Source organism: Chrysoperla carnea, chromosome 3 (genome assembly GCF_905475395.1).
Source record: "Chrysoperla carnea chromosome 3, inChrCarn1.1, whole genome shotgun sequence".
Taxonomy (NCBI): domain Eukaryota; kingdom Metazoa; phylum Arthropoda; class Insecta; order Neuroptera; family Chrysopidae; genus Chrysoperla; species Chrysoperla carnea.
In genome coordinates, this window is record NC_058339.1 from 37,323,313 (window position 1) to 37,346,333 (window position 23,021).

General features: G+C 29.7%; 1 protein-coding gene across 1 annotated transcript in view; it reads left to right on the top strand.

Annotated features, from left to right (window-relative positions):
* Positions 1-23,021, top strand: part of LOC123294672 (alpha-1,3-mannosyl-glycoprotein 4-beta-N-acetylglucosaminyltransferase A) — a 365,058-nt gene that overhangs the window by 127,477 nt on the left and 214,560 nt on the right. The window contains exon 2 of the mRNA XM_044875778.1: positions 19,603-19,790. Coding sequence (XP_044731713.1) covers positions 19,603-19,790 — 188 coding nt within the window. The remainder of the gene's footprint in view (positions 1-19,602; positions 19,791-23,021) is intronic.

Here is a 23,021-nt window from a genome sequence, read left to right on the forward strand (position 1 = left end):
TAATTGATCATTTAATAGACTATGTACATTTTTTTTTCGGTTGTTTTTAATGAGATTTTTCCTCTGAATTGTTTTATTACAATTTTCTCAATCATTTTCTGCCTTAAACTACCATTTTAAATTCTTCATTGAGGAAAAAATAATAGTCGAATTTTGAATCAAAATGAATTTTCGTATACAAAAAAATTGCAAATTATTCCAACATTGAAAAAAATCGTCTTTGTCTCGTTGCCCCAAAGACATTGGAATTGAGTTACTGCCTGGGAATATTTTCAAACTTGTACTGCACTATACATCCACGAAACTTACCACCATGATTTTCTCTTATACACCGTGTTCTGTTATTGACTGCAGAAACCCGGCTTACCAAAATAAGCTCATCAAGAGCAACAAAAAAACGATTTTCCAAATTTGGATCTGAGGCCTAATTTGGGAGATACGAGTTCGGCAAAAATTGAAAAATTTGTTCATTCACTATCATTCGATAACCAGTAGCCTACGATAATCACTAGATATTAGTAAATTCCACTTAATAACGGAAGGAATTTAAAAAAAAGTATAAAATTATTTAATTTTATATCTGCTGCAATGGATGCGACCTAGGTAGACCGACAACCTTGACAAGTTTCCCCTATATGCAAGTTCTAAAAAATAGTAACATAAATTTCACATTGATTTTACCTGGTTGAGTTGTCCCTATAGAAATGTATCTGCAATTTATGCAATAACAACAATATTTCATAGACATAGTATATATTTTTCCAAATAAATTGTTAATTGGATATACAATTTTGCTACAATTAAAATATACATATATTGATTATATATACATTTATTTTAAAATTACAACAACTCGCATACGGTTTATTCCCGTATCTCTTCTGTACCATAATAATATATGTCACCCAGTTTTATGTTTCACTAATAAATTGTATGTGATATTAATTATAACTAACGTATATCGTAAAATGTAAATTATAAAATCATCTCATACGTGCGTTGTAGATACCTACCTACGGTGTTTACAGTGAAATATAACACTGATATTTATTAAAATACATAATTTAAGTGGTTTTGTACAAAACAAAATTTTAACGTGTTGGTTTTGTCGGTTTATATAATTGTTTCGATATCGTGCTGAATATTTCACTTTTGAAAGTTTAATTGGTATTGAATTTAATTATCCGCAATATGCAATCAAAAGCGGTTATAGCGACGAACCGGTCGCGGTATGACGAAATGGAAAGATACCGGCTATACTGAATCACTATATAAACAGATATAATTATCTAGCTTTTATCCGCGGCTTTGCTTGCCTTTTTGCCCTTAAATAGCTAGCAAAGATCATTGAAAAGTAAATAAAATAATATGAAAGAAACAGGGTGACGGAGATACAATTTATGGACATCTGTTCAGCCAATTATTTTTAAGCTGTAGAACAACGAACATTTTGTCTTCTCAAGTTTCGGGAAAAATGGTTTTTGCATTTTTTATTTAAATATATTCTTATCTTAATATCGTCCACAATAAAAAAATTTTATTTATCAAATTGTCGTGCAATTAAAAATTTTCTAGGCCCCTTGATAAAGCGGAAACTGTACTTTGAAAATTTGCTCGGTGCGACCTTGTCAAAATCCTTTAAAATTTTCACTCATTCTAAAACGATTGTCTAATTTTACGGCCGACACTAAGCTTATAAACGGAACACATGAATTTAACATTAACTAACACTTAACACCATACGAACTTCATCCATCCGTATGTATTTACATTATGTGCTCATATCGTTATTATTTACCTTTTAAAAACTCATTAACGTTTTTTGAGAGCTAGGATTATGTTAATACGGATTAAATAAACGGTATAGGCATATATATGGAAAAATCAATGGAGGCTGGCTAAAACACATTACATTTAATGAATTTATTAATGAATAAAAATAAAAGCTAACATGTTTTCGTAAAAATGATTTCAGTTGTGTCTCTGGAGTAGCGTGCTTGTACAGTGAGGTCGACGATACGAAAAGGCGAAATTAATGAACGTTTACTTGGATGTCCATGCGTTAGATGATGTCTTGAGCAAATTAAAGGAAGCATGTATGTACTAACTTCCTCGTGTCGCGTGTGTGGTTATGTATAGACGTATATATGCAGATATCCGTGTGACCCAAAAGTCCTTGACCTTTCTTTAATTAGATCTTCTTTTCAGATAAATCAGATAACACAAAAACTTTTCAAGTAAAAATAGTTCATACCATAACGTAAAATCAGTTGTATCATAGCTTTTTTCGATTCGATCTTGACCTTAAGGTCAGCTAATAATCAATTCATTTTCGTTACTGATAAAAAGAAATCATTTTTGGTCCAAAATTGTTCCATACAAAAATTTAGGTTTAGAAAAAAATATGTTTACGCAATATAAATTAATCAAAAATTGCATGTACTAAATTTTAACTACAAATTTTAAATTTTTCCTCGAATTTTCGGTTTGGGAAAATTTTAGAGCAAATGTACGCTAGGTATTTAAAGTATCATCCGAAACTATGCCATGCAGTCTTCTATCTCCAACCAATAACAAAAGATATTTGACTTTTTACTGACCTTGAATTTTTTTCTTACCTTATAAGAAGGATAAAAAGGATAGCTGAAATGGTATGGAATATCTTAACATTGCCTTCTGAAGTAAAATTATCCATGTTTTTCGAAGGGGATATATAGACCAATCTCGTATCGTAATTTATTCTTCTCTCTCGTTGTTAAGTTTAAAATAACCTGAGACAAAACAAACTTGATAGGAATTTGTGTAAAACTCCACTGATTTCATTGCATCGAACATTTTTATAGATTGGATTGCTTCGGCACTATTCGCTTGTCGCTTGTCGATATATGAAAAATATGGTCCACCATGTTTACCGGTAAACAATAACTAGAAAGAAAAATTTCAAAATATGTCGATTTAAAATACATAAATCATTTCAAGTTAGATTACCGTATCCAACCAATGTCTGCATATACTTTAAAAAGATATACCAAGTTCAAATACTGTGATATTCAATATAAAAATTTATGGGGATATAAATCATATGAAAAATGCATAGGTACATCGAATGTGTACTTTTTATACCATGCATATATGTAATATGCAAGGTATACTAAGTTTAGTCCCAAGTTTGTAACGCTGAATAATATTGATGGTACGCACAAAATTTTGGTAGAGGTGTTCATAAAATCTCCTAATTAGTCCATTTCTAGCTGTCCTTCCGTCCGTCCGTCCGTCTGTGAACACGATAATTCAAAAACGTAAATGAGCAACTAGGACCCATCTTGTAAACCGTTAGAGATATAACAAAAGTTTAAAAGTAAAAAATGTTCCTTATAAAAAAATTAACAGCTTTTGTTTGAAACATTTTTTCGTAAACATCACTGTTTACTCGTGAGGGTGCAAATTAGGCGTAAATTGTATAGTATGTATTATATGGGAATATCAGTTATGTATGTATTTTATGAAAATATCAGTAATCAACACTGTCTATGCATAGTATTTCAACAATTAACTTAGTCAATTGTTTGTTTTCACTTGTTTGAAATTGTTATCAATAAAATCCCATATTATACATCTAACTCTTCAGTACCATACTAGTGACATAATACAAAAAAAAATCTATTCCAACTATAAAACACTTTGTTTTTTTTAAATATGGTGGAATATAGGTATGTAGCCTCTACATATAACGGAAATTGCAAATTCCATGTAAACCATGAGAGGTTCACCGCTACAATATTGTCAACAAGTTTTGTATTATTTGCACAGTAAGAGTATATGAGTTTGTAGTGAAACGAGGTATAATTTTTGTCTAAAACTGTAGCAGTAAAGACTTCACTCACACACAACACTCGATGTATGATCAGGTGTTCTACTGTAATTGTTTCTGTTACAACCAGAATAGTTGTCTTATTTACACAATTCCTTCTGTATTAGCTCCACTGAAAACTTTCGTCTAAATGTATGATTATTTTAATTTTTCACCCAGTGGGATGAATAATTTTCAAGATTTATAGACTTATTTTCACAGAAAAGGTTTTTCTTAATGTGCGCCCTCATAGGTAAGTAGTAATGTCCACGAAAAAATGTTTCAAGCAAAAGTTGTTAATTTTTTTAGAAGGACATTTTTTACATTTAAACTTTTGTTCTATCTTTAGTGGTTTACAAAATCGGTCCTATGTTATAGGTCAATTGGGTCCTATAGGACCCAATTATGTTATTCATTTATGAACTCAACCTCACTTTTTACGTCCTGAGCACGCTCTACAGACGCTTACAAACAGACAGGTGGACAGCCCGAAAGGGACACTTTAGGTGTTTTTATGAGCATCTATGCCAAAATTTTGTTCTTGTTATCAATAATTTTAATCGTTACAAACTTGAGACTAAACTTAGTAAACCTTGATATACATTACATATATACAGAATACATAAAAATTTTTTACCATGTACCATTTTTAAGTAATTGTGCTTTCATTGTCATAGATAGCGGTGTGAAAAGAATGGAAGAAAATAGTTCGGATTATAGAAACGTTTTATTGCTAAGTAATAAAGGTATAAATTAAAGTATTTAGATCAGGCCTGGGCAAACGTGGCTTAGAGAAATCCCTCAGACTTTTGTATCTGAAATACGAGTAAGACAGTGACAACCTAAACAGTGACCACCAAAAATATGAGTAAGACAGAGAGACAACATTTTTTTCTACCTATCTGATTACTATAAGAGAAACGGAGATAAGTAGAAGAGCCGTATACCCGTCTCGCTTCCTCCTCTATGAGCAATGCGGACGTGGATAAAGAGAAACACAATAAAGTCTATGGCACCCAATAAAGTTATAACAAAGGTGACTTCGACTTAAAATAACTCGCCCATGCCTGATATAGATAGAGTATAGACAGACATAGAGAACAAAATACTAATAAATTATCAATAATATTAACAAATCATAAATTATCATATTTTATATTTTGTAATACTAGAACAATTCCTCTTGTGTACTGAATGTAAAACAAATCGGTAAATGGGTAGAACTTCATCTGCCTTTTCGAAATTAATTATTGTAATTACATTTTCTACAGTAGAGAGTAGAAGTCTATCAATTAGGTGGTGTATCGATGTATAAAGTATCATTTGTTTTACTTCAAGAGAAAGGGTAACATAATAAATTAGTACCTATTATTTATAGAAAGAAAATAATATATACAGCAAAATAGAAGCTGTATAACAATTTTCAACTTTAATATGAATCTTATCTATTTATTGTTCATAAATAAGGGCTGAATGACCAGCCCTGTTCTAACACCTAACTGACTGACAATCATAATTGTTAATTATATGTAATATACAATCTGTAAAACAATTTTAAGCTTTAGTATATTCAATTTAGTACCACGTAAAACTGCACTGTTTCAATGGCATATATCCGACCCGTGTTCTATCGCTCGCTTGACTGACCGAAGATTGTGTGTGTACAGAACTACTATAACTAACTCTCAAATTAACAGCTTTTTTTATCCAACGAATTTTTTTTTGGCCTTGCTCTTAATCCAATTTTTGACTTGGGAAATTTTTAACTCACCAATGAACAAGATTGCAACATTCGAATATTACGTTTTTAATATTTTCCGCACGTATATTTTAGAATCATATTTTATAATTGGATATTATATTAGTGAGCAATGCTATTACGGAACTAAATAGCATGTTATACAATTATTTGTAACATATTTTAATTCAAAGAAAATATTTTTAGAATACAATTGAAAATATAATATCATATGTATGTGTTGTGTATTTTATTTTGTTACACTTTAATGAAGTTTCTTTGTAAAGAAACTTTTACAGGAATTTAAAAAATAATCAACTTTTATAGCTGGTATTATGTTGTATTTTTGTTGTTCATTTTATTAATTTTTACATCCCGTAAACATACATATGATGATAATAAGTTAAGTACAAGGTTTGAAACAATTTTAAACATTTAAGGTGTTGGTTTCCCTACAGTATTGTAAAAAAGTTTTGGTTTATATGCACGGTACATACATATAAACCAAATACATGATTTGTAGTCAAGTAATGTATTATTTTTAGCTTTACAATACCACGCAACTACAAGAATATATAATATATTGTGTGCAAGTGCTGCTTATAAATTTGATACGATTTTGACTTAAATCAATCGAAATATTGCGATATTTCAGAAACTCTGCATACAACCGGATTTTTATACTTTTTGGATTAAAATTACCCCATCCAGTGAGTTTCATCAAATTCCAAAACAAAATTTTTTTCGCGTTTTTCTCGATTTTTTCAAAGGGGTACCCCTTAAAAAAATTTCAAAAAATCGAAAAATTTTGTATAAAAAAGTACAAAAATCGGGTGTATTTGTTGACTGGTCAAATAATTTTCGAGATACGGACTAAAATCGATCCAAATATTGCGATATCTCAGAAACTCTGCATCCAATCATTAAATTAACCGGATTTTTTTACTTTTTGGATCAAAATTACCCCATCCAGTGAGTTTCATCAAATTCTAAAACAAAACTTTTTTCGCGTTTTTCTCGATTTTTTCAAAGGGGTACCCCATTAAAAAAATTTCAAAAAATCGAAATAGTGATGAGAGGAAAGAAAAACTTTCTATGATATATTGTAAAACTGTTGCATGAATTCAAACATTTTTCGCATGAGACGCCGGGTCGAAATATTCACTTTGCCCATCTATGATCATAATAATAATGATGATATTTCGGAGAATTACGATAATTAATTATATTGTCGAAATGTAAATTTTTCGCTTGATTTTAGTTTATGGTGTTAATAACAATTTTTAAAAACATAGTAGATATAAACTCGTGCATTTAATTGTATGAAGAGATATGACCACGTTCTTTTATAAAAATATGATTATTCTATTTAATATTACTGATGTGTTACAAATTGTACTTAGCATGTACATTCATTACATTACAATTTTACAAGTGTTATAATATTCATCAAACTAATTTAGCATAGATATAATAGATTCTCTTTTTGTAATTTTAAATAAACATTATCATAATGTGTAGTATATGATTTTTTACATTAAATATCTACTGAGTGTTCAAACTCAACTGCCTTTTATACCATAAGAGAACTAAATGGCCGAGCGGTCCAAGGCGTTTGCCTTTGACTGTTTGTCGATTTAGACTAAGGTTGCGGGTTCGAATTCAGGCAGCGGCAGTGTGAACAATTCATAATTAATAGGAGTGCAGAATTGATCACATTGTCGTCGCTTGGATAAGAACGAAGTAACCGACTCCACGTACATCAAAATGTAATTGTAAAATATATTTGTAATTAAATAAATAAAGATTAACAAATAGTGATGTGGGTGGCATCTGTTATAGGCGTATATGTCAGAGAAACGGAGGTTAAACCCCATTATTATTTATTATATACATATTATATCATGTATACCATGAAATACACATAGTATATTAAGTATATTCCCAAGTTTGTAACGCTTAAAAATATTGATGCGACGAAAAACATTTTGGTGTTCATGGAATCATCTAATTAGTCCATTTTTGGTTGTCTGTCCGCCTGCTCGTCCGTCTGTCAACACGATAACTCAAAAACGAAAAAAGATATCAAGCTGAAATTTTTACAGCGTATGTAAAAAGTGAGGTGGAGTTCGTAAATGAGCAACATAGATCAAGTAGGTCTGTGGTCCGTAGAACCCATCTTAGAAACCGTTAGAGATAAAGGAAAAGTAAAAATGTTCCTTATCAAAAAATAAAAAACTTTTGTTTGAAACATTCTTTCATAAACATCACTGTTTATCCGTGAGGACACAAATTAGTCGCAAATTGCATAGTATGTATTATATGGGAATAACAGTTATCTATATGTGTGACATATGTATGTCATTCGAATATCGTTCGAGGCATTTAATTTGCACTTGTAAAAATTCAGGAAATGGATAGTAGAAGAAATTCACCTCTAGAAACATCTTCTAGAAAACTGTGGTCATGACTTTTGTACAACTCTATACATTATAATAAAATATAGTTACTTCATACGTTTTGTCTAATTATATTTAGCATCCATCATTTAATTGATAATTATTGTTTTTTTCCTTGTTTTCAAAATTTACCTTGAATAACATTTTTCTTGGAATAAATACTTACCACAAAAAGTTTTAATTAATTTTTTTAATGTTAAAAATATTTAATAACATTAGTATGCATAATTTTTATTCCCTGTATATATTAAATGTATACTCAGTTTAGTCTTGAAACAAAATTTTGGTACAGTTGTTCATAAAATCACCTAATTAGTCCATTTCCGGCTGTCCGCCTGTCTGTTTTTCCGTCTATCTGTCAACACGATAACGTAAAAACGAAAAATATATCAAGTTGATCTTTTTATAGCGTGCTCAGGACGTTAAAAAAAGTGATTTTGAGTTCGTTAATGAGCAACATTTGTCAATTGGGTCATGGAACAGATGGAATCCATCAGTGAACAGTTTGAGATAAAGCAAAAGTTTAAATGTAATTAATAATTTTAATGTTTAAGAAAACTCCTTTAAAAAAAAAAATTAAACTTTAGGAAAACTAAAAATGCGATATTCGATTTTGAGAAAAATGTATTTATTTTCAATCTCTGAAGGAATTCGCTTAGGTAACGCAGCTCCAGCGCTTTTTTGTTTGTTATATAAGTAATACCTTATCAAAATTTTGATCTGGGATTTTGAAATTTTGAAGTTTATTTCTTGATGTTTATGCTTATTACTTTCATTTAACGATACCCAACAAAATACATTTGTGACAGACATTGGAACTTTAATTTTTAATTCCAATTTTCGAAGTGAAACCAAGAATTTCCTATCAATAAGTTAACAAACAGAGCAAAGATATAAATTAATCTCTTTTTAATAAAATTAACATTACGCTTCGACTATTAAATTATTTTAATTACAGAATCTTATGAATCTTATAAGAAAGAGCGAGCTTAGTTATCGAAGAAAATTCAGTAAAAAAATAGCATTTTCTTAATAGTACTATTTCAAACATCGAATGAATTTATAATTAAATAGTATATATACAGTTCAAATTTTAATTAGAAATACTTTCATGAATTTTTTTTTGTGATGTATTTTTTTTTTTCATTTTATAAAAACATACATCCGAGCACACTACTATTGTGAGAGAAAGTTTGTAAAATTTCATTTGGTTTAATTTTCATTTCTGTTTTTCTAATTAAGTAACTTGGGGTGGTGTATGATTTAGACACTCGAGTTTTCAAAAATTGAAACAGCTATATGGGATATAAAATGTGCAAAACTTAGATGGGATATAAAATGTGCAAAACTATTTCCTATAGATTATTATACCAAGTATATGAATATATCAAGGTATACTAGGTTTAGTCCCAAGTTTGTAACGCTTAAAAATATTGATACTATGAACAAAATTTTTGTATAGATGTTCAAAAAATCACCTAATTAGTGAATTTCCGGTTGTCTGCCTGTCTGTCGCCTGTCCGTCTGTCATCACAATTACTCAAAAATGAAAAGAGATATCAAGCTTGAAATAGCGGGCTTAGGATGTAAAAATTAAGGTCGAGTTCGTAAAAGAGAAACATAGGTCAGTTGGGTCTTGGGTCCGTAGGATCCATCTTGTAAACTGTTACAGATAGAACAAAAGTTTAAATGTAAAAAAAGTTCCTTATAAAAAAATTAACAACTTTTGTTTGAAATATTTTCGTAAACATGACTGTTTACCCGTGAGAGCACAAATTATGCGCAAATTGTATAGTATGTATTATATGGAAATATCAATTATATGTGTGACATGTATATATGTGTAATGTGACAGTTTTCACTTGTTTAAAATTGTTTTTAGGGAACATCTACCTATAGTTTTTAAAGAATTTTGTGTGGTTAATATATAAACTTATTTTTTTTGAGCTTAGAATGTCTTTGAGCTTAGAATGATTTTAATTTGAAAATAAATATTCGTATGTAATAAATGAAAGTGAAATTTGGGATCTTTTCAGACAATTTTTTAATCCCATTGCTATTTTTATTATATCCTGTATACATGAAACATATATCTAGGTATATTTTAATTATTCAGTTTGTTATTATTAAGCGAAGGATATTTTTATAGTATGCCCAAGCTGTAAAAAGTAATTTTGAGTTCGTAAAAGAGCAACATAGGTCAATTGGGTCTTGAGTCCGTAGAAAATATCCTTTAACTGTTAGAGATAGAACAAAAGTGTAGTAAGTGTAAAAAATGTTGGTTATAAAAAATTAAACAACTTTTGTTTGAAACATTTTTTCGTATCATTGTTTCCCCTAAAGGGCGCAAGCTAAGATTAAACTTTGGTGTTCATCGACTGCAAAGCTTTAAAAGATGCCGAGTTGAAATTTTTCACGTAGCTTTAACTAGTCTTGTGAGAGATTCTCGAAAAAAAAAATTGGAAATTACGTTAGAAAATTTTTAATATTTCCGAAACAGAAAACAAATGGCGGCAGAAAATGGCGGCATCGCATACACATAGTATTTTACATTTGTATTTATATATAATATTATGGCCATTTTTCAATATGAGATAGCTGAGCGAGTTAAAACATGGGGATGTATTTTATTATTTTAGTGATTACTTAGTTCGAATATTTTTAATATAAAAGATTTCAAGATCAGTATTGATCCACAATTTGGGAATGCTTCTGGGCTGATTTTTGTTATCAAGTGGATGTTAGTGAGTTGGGTGTGGCCGATTCTCAGTTTGATGATTACAACCTGATTCTGTGAAATTTGGGAACTGTGCCGAAGACACTCTCACATACCTCATGTTACTTCATTCTATTGCAACTTTGTTGATCCCAATGTGATTGTATTTTGCAAAAATTTTTAACATTGTTGTGTGTGACTTCAATATTTGATTCGAGTTCTACGAAGTGGCAGCTAATTCATTTCCATTGATACTTATAACTAATAATTGTTGGTTTAAATTTTTTGGTCTTGGAGGTATTTCCTTCCTATGTATGAGTAATAACACTGTACAAGCACAAAAGAATTAAATGTAAATTAAACCTTTAGGTAAGATTAAAAAAATATATTTTATACACTAAGCCTTCTCTTCTACTTTGTCTGGCTCACATCTGATGTGTTTGTTTCTCTTTTTATAATGCCGTTTTTCTTCGTAGACATTTTTAATGAATATTTGTGAAACAAAAAAGTTATTATTTTTCATTTTTTATTGGATTACGTTCTAAAAACACTCTATAACTAAAGTCGAGGAGATTTTTGAATATTTTTATTATTAATTTAAATATACGAACTCATGAACTGGCATACAATTTTAATAACAAATTTTTTTAATTATAAAAACAAAGTAAGGGATTTAGCGGGGTACTATCTAATGGTTAATAAAGCCTAGGCTTAAATAAAAAATAGAACATTGAAATAATTGAAAGCTTAAAGACTAATAACAGAGTATTTATGTATTCAACATGTTTTTGGAAAAAAAATTCTTCCTTTGTTCAATCAAGAAATGTTTTAATTGAAATGTAAATATTTGAATTGACTTTGTTCTTTTGAATTATTGTTTTGAATTACCTAATTATTTTACCATTTCACTTTTCGAAATGATTTAAGCCAGGTTTATTTGACCATTCCTTTCCATAGTAATTAGTTATATGTTAAAATTATATGTCATGCCTTTTCCAAACTGAATCGATTTTGTAGATTATCTCCAACTTTTTAGTTTTTTCGAGGACGGGACTAAGTTTGCGCTTAAAATATAAGAATACTCTCCGTTAAATTACCTTTCAAATGAAACCAAAATATTAAAATCAGTTAATCCGTTTAGGCATTACGATGCCACAGACAAACACACTCACAGCGGTCAAACTTATAGCATTTTCAGCTAGTTTATAATATAAATGAACTTTGGCCCCATATCCAAACGCTCGTCAAGAATTTTCGTCGTGTACACATGCCCAAGTTAGCCGCAGTGATGTATTCAGATCCTCATTCTCGTCTTACTCCGCACGTATTTCATTGCTTTGAACAGCTATGCATATAGCTCTATATATGCATATAGCTAGTACAATTTTCTACATCTTTATTACTGAACTATCCAAGTAATGACGATCATATGGAGATGAAGATCGCCTGTATTTGTCTGGGTACATCGTGTTGCTTTTCACTCGGGTTCAAAAACCGCGTTTCCAGCGAAGTGGGACAAGACAGGGTGAGGGCATTTCTTCGCTCTACTGGAGGAGGCTTATGAAAGGATTTTTGAAAATTAACCTCAAAGACGTTAAACGGGTTTGCACCAGAATCCAACTTCTTGATTTTGTGGATTAATTTTTGTGAAGATGAGGGCCTAAACCTAAATATGTATGGCATATTACGAATGACGAGACCAATAGACGTTGGGTTAAGTAGATGATGTGAAATCAGAGAACCGAGAGATACAGCTAGTTTTTTGTATAGTTGTGCATTTAAAGAGTAATATTTGTAGAGAAGCCAGCCACATAATTCCTGAAATGTTCACGAAGGTATATTAATAACTTAAAAACGTTTTGTTTCTATTCTAATTTAACTTCTTCTAACTCTAACTCTATTCTAATTTGCATAACTCTTATCAGATCGTCCTTTAAAATACAATACTGATATTTGAAGTATCAACCCAAAAATAATTATTGAAAATATGATGTAAAATATCATCATTGTATAATGAAGTAATTTGGTTAAATAAAAGACGATTTTGAACAAAATTTATCGTAGGTACATAGAATATATTTACAAGATAAAGATAATTATATTGATAATATTGTATTATCTCTCTCTATTGTTATTAAGAAGATAACACCTTCACAATATAGATCTAAAATAGAATTTGTATATAGAATTACCTACTTATCGTAAAGGATTACTTCCTGATGATGAGATTTGAATGAAAGCAGCAGGCTGTTTGGTAGGCAAGGCAACACAAATCAGTACTTAAAACAATGTTATCTATAATATAGTACAAATTTATTCTTGTTTATTATTATCGTTATAAATATGTATAGAAAAATTTGTTCTATTTATTTTATACAGTGAAACTTCGATCAAATGAATTTTTATAAAACAGGTTTCCAAAACTAGCTCAGTTGGTTAAGGCGTAACCAATTCCGTCCGCGGTATTAGGCTTAGGGTATCGTGTTCGATTCCCGCCGTCGCAACAAAATTAATTTAATTAAAAGTTGTGATGGGCTGGTGTAGTGCATGGTATATGCATGAAGGAGGTGCACCCAGCTTCTAAAATTGAGGAGCTGATAAACGAAATTATCTGCGGAAAGGTGGTAAAACACATATATGGAATCACAATGGGCTCTATAGCCTAAGTGTGTCCTTCGTGGACAGCCAATATAACCTAACCTAACCTTTGCTAAACTACACAAGGATGGTATTTAACGTTCTCTGAATCGAATAGATGAAAATGAATGTCCAATAATGACAGTATTTGGGCAATTTACAGAATGGTCCAATTCATAACAACAGGATTTCATCCAATGGTATATAAGAAATGACAATTTTTCGAGGTGCGTATAGTTGAGAAAATGTCTTTTTGTAAATACAGGTTGTAGATATTTTAGAAAAATATTATTGTTGTGAATACTGTCAAGACGGCTGGTTTTAAAATTAGGCATTTGGCATAAAATGTCCCAATCGTAAAGTACTTCCTAACGTTATTATTTTTGCGCTGAAGGTATAGAAGCAATCGAAATTTTGTTCTCGAAGCCAAGTCGCCCAAACGCCCTCAACCGCTGATTTTTGGAATTTATTTGCATACGCCTTCAATCATGAAAAATCCTTAGCACACACTGTAAACTTTCAAATTTCTCTAAACAGGATTTTATGTTCAAAAAAATATCCTTTTTCTTATAAAATTTTAACGACCTGAATTTAGAAAAGGATAATGTCCTGAATTTAAAACAGGATAAGTGTATTGAGAAATTGTCATTATTTTAACTTCATCTACAATTTTATGAAAACCTGTTATTATAGTTTGGGAACACTGATTGAAAAAATAAAATTCTAAGTAGAAAAATATTTAGCAGTTTTTCGATTCGATAATATTTGAGAATTTTTATTTCTATTTCTTAAGAATGTAAGTTCATTCGATGAGTAAAATTTCTGAATTTAGTAATTTTTCAAAATTTGACAGAGTACAGTGCAGTACATTCAGTTTCTAGATTCAAGACCCTGCTTATTCCAATAACATCAGAGTAAAACTGTAACAAGGAGTCGGACAGAACGTAAATAGAGCCTCTTGTGATTACAAGCCATGAATAGAAAAATTTTATAAAGAAATTTAACGTTTAAAACTGCTTATAATTCGTCCAATTTGTTAAAGTTTTACTGTAAAAACCTTATTTCACAAATAATAAAATATTCCTAAACAACACAGATTTAAATTTACATATTTAATAGTAATTTTCCATACTAAATGAAAAACACGTGTCTTTTACAATTTCCTGCATTGTATAACAGAAAATTTTTACATCATTTTTTTTATAATCAAATAAATAATCCTCTTATTTATAATGAATTCCATATTCCTGTATCTACAATGTTCATATTTCCATACAAATAATTTTGGTAGCAAGCTAAACTTTGATAAACTTCATGGAAAAACTAAAATACAACTTCAAAACTTTTTTTTATAACGAGATGGCAATATCTTGGGGATGCAAGCTCTTTTATCTATAGCGGAGAAAAAACTTTCACGGATTCAGAAACATTCACGGATTAATTTCAATTTATAAAACAAATTATCGAAAAATAAAGGATATTACTTGTAAATTCCATTGTAAATAAATAATAAATTCACTTGTTATTTAAAGTATGTGTTATGTATTCCAGTCTAAATATACTTAGATCTTCTGGAATTTAAAAATTTTTGATACTAACTTTAACCACTAGTGAAAAATTGCTGCAAATTAAAAAACAAAATTTGCAGCGCAGGAGTTGCGTTAGCTAAGCAAATTCCCCCAGAGATTGAAAAAATTTCACTTTTTTTTTTAAATCGAATATTGCATTTTATAATTTTTCAAGAATTTTTATTTCGAAAACTAAGCTCTAAGAGAAAAAATCACAACAGTATTTTTTTGCTTAAAATGATCAAAACCCTTCTTGATACCAAATTGCGACTGCTAGAGAGTTTACAGACACTTAAACGCCTAGAGATACATATAATATATATATATATATAAATTTAAAGGTTGGTCATTTTTGACATCTATTACGTAAGATCGATGGTAATTGGAAGAACTTTTCCTAATATTCCACCATCAGTACAAAAGCCATAGCTCCATTTCCTTCGGCAATTCGCTGAAAGACATTGGTTATGTTGTGTTGTTATTAATTAATATAACAAATATAGACCCTGCATAAAGGCGTTACTTAAAACTCCCTAACAAAGTATTTTTAAAGTGTTTTATTTATAGTTGTAATATTTTTATTTACTACTATTCATTTATAAAGAAATTTTGAACACTAACAGAATGTTTCAGAAACTCTCTGTGAAACTCTACAATGTAAGTTTCTGCAATCTAAATATTTAAGGCATTGTATATTAATCAATATTCCAACGAAGCTTATAATCAAAACTGTAGTTTATTTTTATTAACTAATAAACGAACCAACACCTACGGTATAAAACTTTCGTAACAGTTATCAGATCATTAACTACTTAACAAAATGATCATAGTATGGACCACTAATCACCAAAAAAGAAAGTAATAAGTTATGTGTGATTTTGAAATTCATAAGAAATAAATTCGACAAGAATCGTTAATTTTATTACATATGTTAAATGTACGGATTGTTCAAGTTCCTTGAACATGACTGTAACAAACATATTATAATATCCTTAACAAAGATTAACTTTTATATAAAATTTAACGATGCATTACAAAAATATTCTCTTCTCTATAGGTCTATAGTCATATGAGATTGAAAACCTGTTGAATAACCCTTCATTGACACCTTTATAACAAGCTTCTATTAGCTTGGCCTATTCGCACCGTGTATGAGTTTTATTGGAGGCGTTTCCATGGTAACGATACACTACTTTAATTGTAGAATTGTATGGATGCATATATAAAATTGTATGGACTGCATTAATGACTTACATTGAAAATTTATCGATCATAGTAAATCTTTTTCCTGCAAATGCAAAATAACCTTTTTCCTCATCATGAATTTTAGCCGGAACAATTCTGACAAAATCCAGAAAGAACCCTGCGCTTACTTTAATCGTATTAATCCTTAATATTAGAAAAATTCATTTGCATCCGTTGCCATATTTTCTTAAACTGGTGATAATTTTTGATAGTATGTGATTTGCCTTACAATTTTAGAAGTAGAAGGGACATCGAATGTCGTATATAGGACATTCAAAAAAATTATATACAAGTCATACTCTCATCAACATATTCTTCATATTCAAAGTCGAGTTCTGTTGTGAGTTGAAGTATCATTCATACAAAATTATTAACGTCTGTTCTTTGTGTTACACTTTAAAAAGGTTAATTGAAAAATTAGCATAGAGCTCGTTTTATGATTGGTCTAACATTACAACAATGTATTCACATTACTTATTATGCCAGAATATATCAAGTATAAAAATAAATCAGTATGACATTCAATGCAGGGCAACGCACCTGCATAACGAGATGTAATGTACAATATTCGAGAAAATTAAGCTAAAAGTGCTTAAATATCATTAATAACTTTTACTCGGGTATATTTCTTCTATTAGTAAAGAAATGAAGGCATTGAAATCTTAAATCTGCCCAGGAATGAAATAAATTTTAAACATATAGAAACATGCCACATTTGAGAGTTACAATCATTCATTCGGTTATTTTTTTCTTTAAATTCTGAACTATTGTTGTAAAATCCCGATTATATACTGGCCATGCTTGCCTTTATACATAATTTAACGGGCTATTTAAATCATTCTAACCAATACTTACCCTGTATATTTTATATGTTTCTTTGTTTGTTTGTTACCCTTTCACACGCAAACTATAGCTCATACATCAGACTAACACATGAGCTATAATTTATAAAGATATAATAAAAATAATAAAAATCTTAGTCTGGCATTTCACTGCGCCATCTATGTGTATCATTTGGAATCATAAATTAAATATGTCTGTTAAAAAGGTAAACAAAATACAATTAATGGGCATCTGTTCTGATATACTCAAAGAATTATGACTATTATACGTTTAAAAAAAAAATGAACCAATATATATATATATTTTACCTGTGTAAAACAATCCCTACCCCTATTTCGAGCTTTATGGAAGAGGAATAAGTGAGAGCAAGAGAGATGAAGCGAATTGGGTAGGTATCAAGCTAGTAAAATATAGAACCACCTGCGCTAAAATTTAGATATCTTCATATATTTTAATGATTGTTCTTTGCGAATTCGATGGGAAAAATGAAAAATTAACAGCGGCAACGAAACAGTTCTTAATCATCTTTATATGTAAATTTAAGTAGACTAAAAACCCTGCATTTCAGAAACATTTTTCGTTACATTATTGTTTAGAAAACCTTATTTCTATCCAAAAATTCTATAAAACATAAGCCGAAGATTTGATTTTTATCTTTTAAAACAGTGTTTTTTACAAAAATATCAAATTATAAAATTAGTTGAAAATGACTATTTACATTTGGAATAACTACTAGAATAGGAAAATTAATCACCGATACAAAGTGATTTTTCTATTAAAGCTCAGTATCAGCGATACCTGAAATCGTCAATGCATCCATTTCAAGGCTTCCTCGTGAGAGGGACTATACAAAGCTGCGTAGCATAACACAGAAGAGGCACATGGAAAGTAATTTGAGTAATATTTTTGCATAAACGAAGCGAATTATGAAACCGATTTGCTGTGCAGTGTTAGTTTGAAACACAAATTTATTATTATCAATTTACCACTACCCAGCTGTAATTTATCAGTTTAATAAGAGGCAGAAAATTTATGAATACTCGAAAATCCATCCACATATGTTTATAACTTTTATGTATATGAAATTCAATTTGATATGTAACGTAGGAACAACGAAGAGAATGCTCTTGTAACGTAACATTCATTATAGATAACAAACGCGCTATAATATAATGTGAAGTACCATTCATTTTTAAATGCAAATTGCAAATTAGTTTAAAATTTTAAATTACATAATATTTTACATAAAACATGTGATGCATTATTAACAAATTCAAAGAAGCTATTTACACGCTAACGTATAAAACTAATGGGGACATAACAAATTTTGAGTATTTTTTAAAATACTTACATGCTTTTATTGATGTTCTTTAAAACATTGCATTTGTTTCAAATTTTGAATAATTTATATAAGTCAAAGACACGATATTTTTAATAGCTTTTTCCATCTTATCACATTATACCATAAAATATTTGACAGTGAAACTGTGCACTTCAATGGATTAACGCACATTATGTATTTTCTTGTAACCATATAGAAAAAAAAATAGAATAAGTTGAAGGAAACGAAAAAATATACAGAAGACGGGACTCGAACCTGAGTACTCTAAATATACGATCTAGCACGTAACCAAGTTCGTCTCTTGTGTTCTACGTGACTCAATTTTATGTAGTGCTTTTGCGTCATTTGATTCTTACATATTTTCGTTTTCGGTTGATGTTCGCCTTCGTATCCGGCAGCAGGATTAAACTCGGTGAAAGATAGCGTCACAATTGCTCGTCAACAAAAAAAAATTTGTCCTTTGACCTTTTGGGATTTAAATTGAAAAATTCATTGAAACCACCTGACCTTTCATTTTGCTCCACGAATCTTCATTAATTATTCTTTATGGAGCTTCTCTCTCGCATTCCTATATTTTTTATCTTGCTGAAATAACATCAGAATGGTTTGATCAGTGACACTAGCGCGGAAGTAAAAATAAAAAAATACTTTTATGTTCAACTCATATCTACCCAAAAGATAAAATTGTTGTGAATAATTGTCAACATTATTTTTACGTTAACTTGCAAATAGGTGCATGGTTATATTTTAACGAATAATTTATTGAATAATGTAAATTACTAATATATATTCAGTCTTTTGTAAAAAAAATTTGCTTCAGGTGATATATTATTGGACTCGATGTTTAAATGAAAATCTATTATTAAGTTCACAGCAAAGAGAACTTTTTGTAATCGGTCCAATCTATACATTTCATGATCAGAATAATATATTTACACCCTTTTTAGAAGGCAGTTTAGCTATGCACTTGTGTGTGTGAATGAAATGCCTTAAATTTCAGTTATTCTGCCTAGAATTAAAAAAACCGTATTATTCTAGCATGTAAGAAAGGGTTAGTTGGTCATTTGCCAAAATGGATATTTTTTACTGCAAATTATAGCAAAAACATCAAAATTTGTTGTAAACATACTTTTGCAATCTTTTTTGTCATAACATACTTACAAACTGGGAAAAAAACTAAATTCCTTGTTTTTTTTTGTTACAGATTTAAGTTCCGAGCAAACATTAGTACAACGAATTGCTGAGTTACAAGTAAAATTACAGTATTTGGATTCAATGTATCGCTCTAGGCAAGAAGATGTTCAAGTGTTAACACAACAATTAGGAAATATTTTCACTGATGCTAATTCATCGGGGGATTTACCAACACCTAGACATGTGAATAGTTTACAGGTAAGATTTTATATTCTTAATTTTTATATTTCACCGATCCAATGATTTGGGATAAAAACGAATTGAATTATCCTAAATTTGAAAAATTGGTTTATACAAGAAATCAGTTTCTGACTTACACCAAAAGAGTTTTATTTAAAAAAAAAAAACATTATTTGATTTATGTAGATGGGATTTTACTGTATATTTATGGAAGTATCATCGTATGACTCATTGTAAGAAAATAAATCACTTAAGATGTGATTTGATAAATTTTAGTAAATCTGGTTCACTTTCCTGTATTAAATTAAATAATTTACTTGCGTAGGACACATAAATGACTTTAAATTCATCATTTTTCTGGATTATTAATTTTATTACGTCGTATCCTAGTTTTCTTATGCCATTTTCAATAACAAATTATTCTGTAAACTACATCAAACTACAAAACAAAGTGGTATGCTTATCGACATGAAGTAAATGTTAAATAAAAATTATATTTTAATATAAAATTCACCATTACTATATTACGTCTACATACAGAGTTTCTTAAAAGTTCAGGGATTAAAAACTTTTTAAAAATCTGTTATTTAAAAGTATTTATATTCGCAGATTTGAGTACTTCAATTTGTCGTTTCCATGTCAGTGCAGAGTTAGCTTGGCTAATTGCAGCTTGATCCTTGAAAGTACGCCACGGATGTTTGATTCAAGAGGAAGGTTTTTATGTATAAAATAGTAGAGAAACACTGATAATTTTAGAATTTAAACGAAATTGTGAATAAAAGAAGAGTAAGTGACGGCATAACACAATAATCTCTGTATTTAAACTTGAAGTTTCCCAGTGAAGCGGTTGGTTCACAGCTAGTGTTTTATAAACTTTAAATTTTCTATAAAACTTGAATGAAAATTACAAATTAGGTTCCCTCGCTTTTCAGTGTAAAATTATATTGTATAAATGAATGCCAATATATTTAATTCGAAACCGTTGTTTTAAATTAATTGATTTGATTCGACAGAAATTCTATCTTAAATTATTTTTTATTCAACTTTACACAAATTTATTTGGCTTACAAAAAATTGTTTCGAGGTGTCAATTTTCATGCAAAGACCAGACTTGTAATTAATTTTTCTTTTAAGTATAGAAGTAACTTTCTAATTTTAGGTTTCTTTTTAATATATTCGATTTTCAAAGAAAAAGTATGAGACAAGAACTTTGTAACGTTTTGGAATTTATTTTCGCAGTACCTACATTTCAAGGTCATTTTAACATTATAAGAACCTAAATGGCCGAGCGGTCTAAGGCGTTAGTCTTTGAGCGTTGGACTATTTAGACTTAGGTTCTGGGTTCGAATCCAGGCAGCGGCAGTGTGAACAATTTATAATTAATGGGAGTGCAGAATTGCTCACATTGTCGTCGCTTGAGTAAGAACGAAGTAACCGATTCCACCCACATCGGAAATGTAAATGTAAATATGAATGTAATATAATAAATAAAGATTAACAAATAATGATATGGGTGGCCTCTGTTATAGGCGTATATGTCAGAGAAACGGAGGTTAAACCCCCATTATCTTTTTTTTTTTGTAGAATTATTTTTAAGGCCCACAAAATTCATTATATAACAGCTGTTAAACTATAGCTTATGTTTTAAACTATAACAAAGTTTTTCGTCGAACAGTTCTTACCTCCTTTTCATAAATTTTTGGACACCCTGTATAAAACATACATACAAAATTGTTAGTAAATAATTAAAGTATTTAAAATTGTAATGTAAAACCAAATAGGCATTAGTTAATAATTCTCTATATAGATAATGTTTAAACATGTGGAATTCTTAACGTTAGATTAGACTTATAGTGGTTTTTGTTTTAAATACTTGCATTTATATATGTTTTTTATTTGTATAAGTTGAACTATAAAAAAGTGATTATTATGAACTTCCCATATGGAAGTTTTAGTAATTGGTCCGATAATTCAAATGGAAAATTTGAATATACAATGAATAAACACCCACCTTTAGATTGATATCTACAAGTCTACGCATTTACCTTCTAATGTTCGTTCGTAGGAATTTTTTCGTTCCCGATTTGTCGTGAATTAAGGCAGAACTTTCGTGAAATGGCATTTCTTAGAAATTAAAAAAAATATATAATGTTAATAAAAGTATCCAGTATGTAATAAAAAATTTTCACCGCCTGTAGAATGAGATGTTAAAAATTAAAATGTGCATAGTTAACATGCTGGAAGCATACCGAGTATAAAACAAATCATGATACTTTTCGATACACAAGTAAAATTTACAAAATTTAAAAAACCTTCAAGAAATTTTTCGAGTACGGACCCCCAAACTTGCATGTGAAACGTATTTAAGAACACTCCCCATTAAATTACTTTTCAAACAAAACAATAAAATAGTTTCATCCCAGTAGGCGCTACGATGCCACAGAAAGACGCAGACAGACAGACACACATAGAGGTCAAACTTATAATAAACCTTCTTTTGGTTCGGGGGTTAAAAAATTTGTTCCAAATACAATGTACCGAAAAAATCGAAGAAAATTAAAATTTTTAGTTAATACCACGTGATCAAAAACGGTTTACAAGGTTGTTCACGGGAGTAAAGAGTAAAGGCAATTTTTGACCCCGAACCAAAAAAAGAGTGTTATAAGTTTAACTCCTATGTGTGTCTCTCTGTCTGTGGCATCGTAGCGCCAAAAAACGGATGGACCGATTTGGATTTTTTTGTTTCGTTTGAAATATAATTTAACGAGGAGTGTTCTAAGTAATTTTTCAAGTGCGGGTTTAGATTTCCGTACCCGGAACCACTACAAAATAGACGATGATCCTCAAAATCGGTTCAGTTGGAGAAGCTCAAAGGAAAAAGGTAATTTAATGGAGATACGTTTCAAATGCGAATAAAGAGTTCCGTACCCGAAAAATTTCTCCAGGGTATTTTAAATTTTGTAAATACTTGTTGATTACAATACAACCTAATCATAAGTCTATGATTGGCTATAGTACTACCATAGATTCAAAACCAACTTGGCTGAAAATCGCGCTGTTTTTATCACTTTCTTTTGTATAACTTAAGTAAATGTGAAACAATATATTTATGACAACAAAAATTTTCGTACCTATATTAAAAATACATACTTATAGTAGTTTATTTAAATCGAGTACTTTTCTTTTTGTTACTTTTTTGGAAACACATAAGAAAACTTAAATTAACACTTTTTATGGGCTCTGAAAAAT